This window comes from Eptatretus burgeri, chromosome 10 (assembly GCF_056783735.1).
Source record: "Eptatretus burgeri isolate ZD-2024b chromosome 10, Ebu_testis_v1, whole genome shotgun sequence".
Lineage (NCBI taxonomy): Eukaryota > Metazoa > Chordata > Myxini > Myxiniformes > Myxinidae > Eptatretus > Eptatretus burgeri.
The window spans coordinates 64978666-64979668 of NC_140970.1; the positions used below are offsets into that span (position 1 = coordinate 64978666).

At 40.0% G+C, this 1003-nt stretch overlaps 1 protein-coding gene across 1 annotated transcript in view; it reads left to right on the forward strand.

Annotated features, from left to right (window-relative positions):
- The first annotated feature begins 411 nt into the window (after positions 1 to 411).
- LOC147018731 (uncharacterized) overlaps positions 412 to 1003 on the forward strand; it is a 10918-nt gene continuing 10326 nt past the window's right edge. Inside the window, exon 1 of the mRNA XM_085900091.1 lies at positions 412 to 442. Coding sequence (XP_085756217.1) covers positions 412 to 442 — 31 coding nt within the window. The remainder of the gene's footprint in view (positions 443 to 1003) is intronic.

Genomic DNA, 1003 nt, shown 5'->3' on the forward strand with positions numbered 1-1003 from the left:
TTTTTTGCCCTGAATATGAAGATTCTGAAATTTGATTCAGATGTTCATCCTATTTAGTTATATTCTATTTATAACTCGTGACATTTTTTTAACCAGGAGTGGCTGAGTTTACTCGTGACAATGGTGCCAAGGGAATAGAAGGCTATGACTGAAATATTTTTCAGAGGAAAAATTTTGATACTCCTTTGGACTAAAAATAGTTTCAAATTGGTGGGACCTGTCTGTATCTTGTTCGAGATGTATATCAAGTATGATGTTTGTCTTATTTTGTCAAATCTCCATATAAATGGTATGTTCTGTCTTGATTAAATCCATGGCATATTCCTTGTTTCACATTCTTTATATGCTGACAATACAGGGAGAAAATACATTGAGGTAACGTCTTCATGACCAACCAGACTTGGTGGCATAATGGGTCGAGCATTCCCTTCAAGTCTGGGAGGTTGGTAGTTTACACACCGCTAAATCCGCCCAAAGACTTTATTAAAATAGAAGGGAACTCGGTGGAGTGCATACTTCCACCACGGAAATCTCATGTTCTACAGTGTATCGTTTTTGGCCCTATCTCTCAATGGTGAAGAATCACTTTAGGAACCAAATAATTCTCGTTTCCAGATCCGGATTCAGATCTTCACCAAGATCGAATCAATTCGTCGTTGCCACACACCCAACGTATCCACCAAGTTTCGTCCGAATCCGTCCACAACTTTTTGAGCTATCCTGCACACAGACCGACAGACAGAAAGGGGGTGAAAACATAACCTCCTTCACCTTCGGTGGTGGAGGTAAAAATTAAAAACTAGAACGGCACTCAGAAGAGCGCACACCTTCACCAGGCTGAACAGTTTACATTTTGTAACGCACTGAAAGGCTGGATTTGCATCCATACCTTAAACAAATTCCAATTGGCTTGTTCTTTTGACCTACCCAACTCATCCACCAAGTTTTGTAATAACTGTCCACTACGTTTTGAAACTTCGTGCTACATATCGTTTTTGGCCCA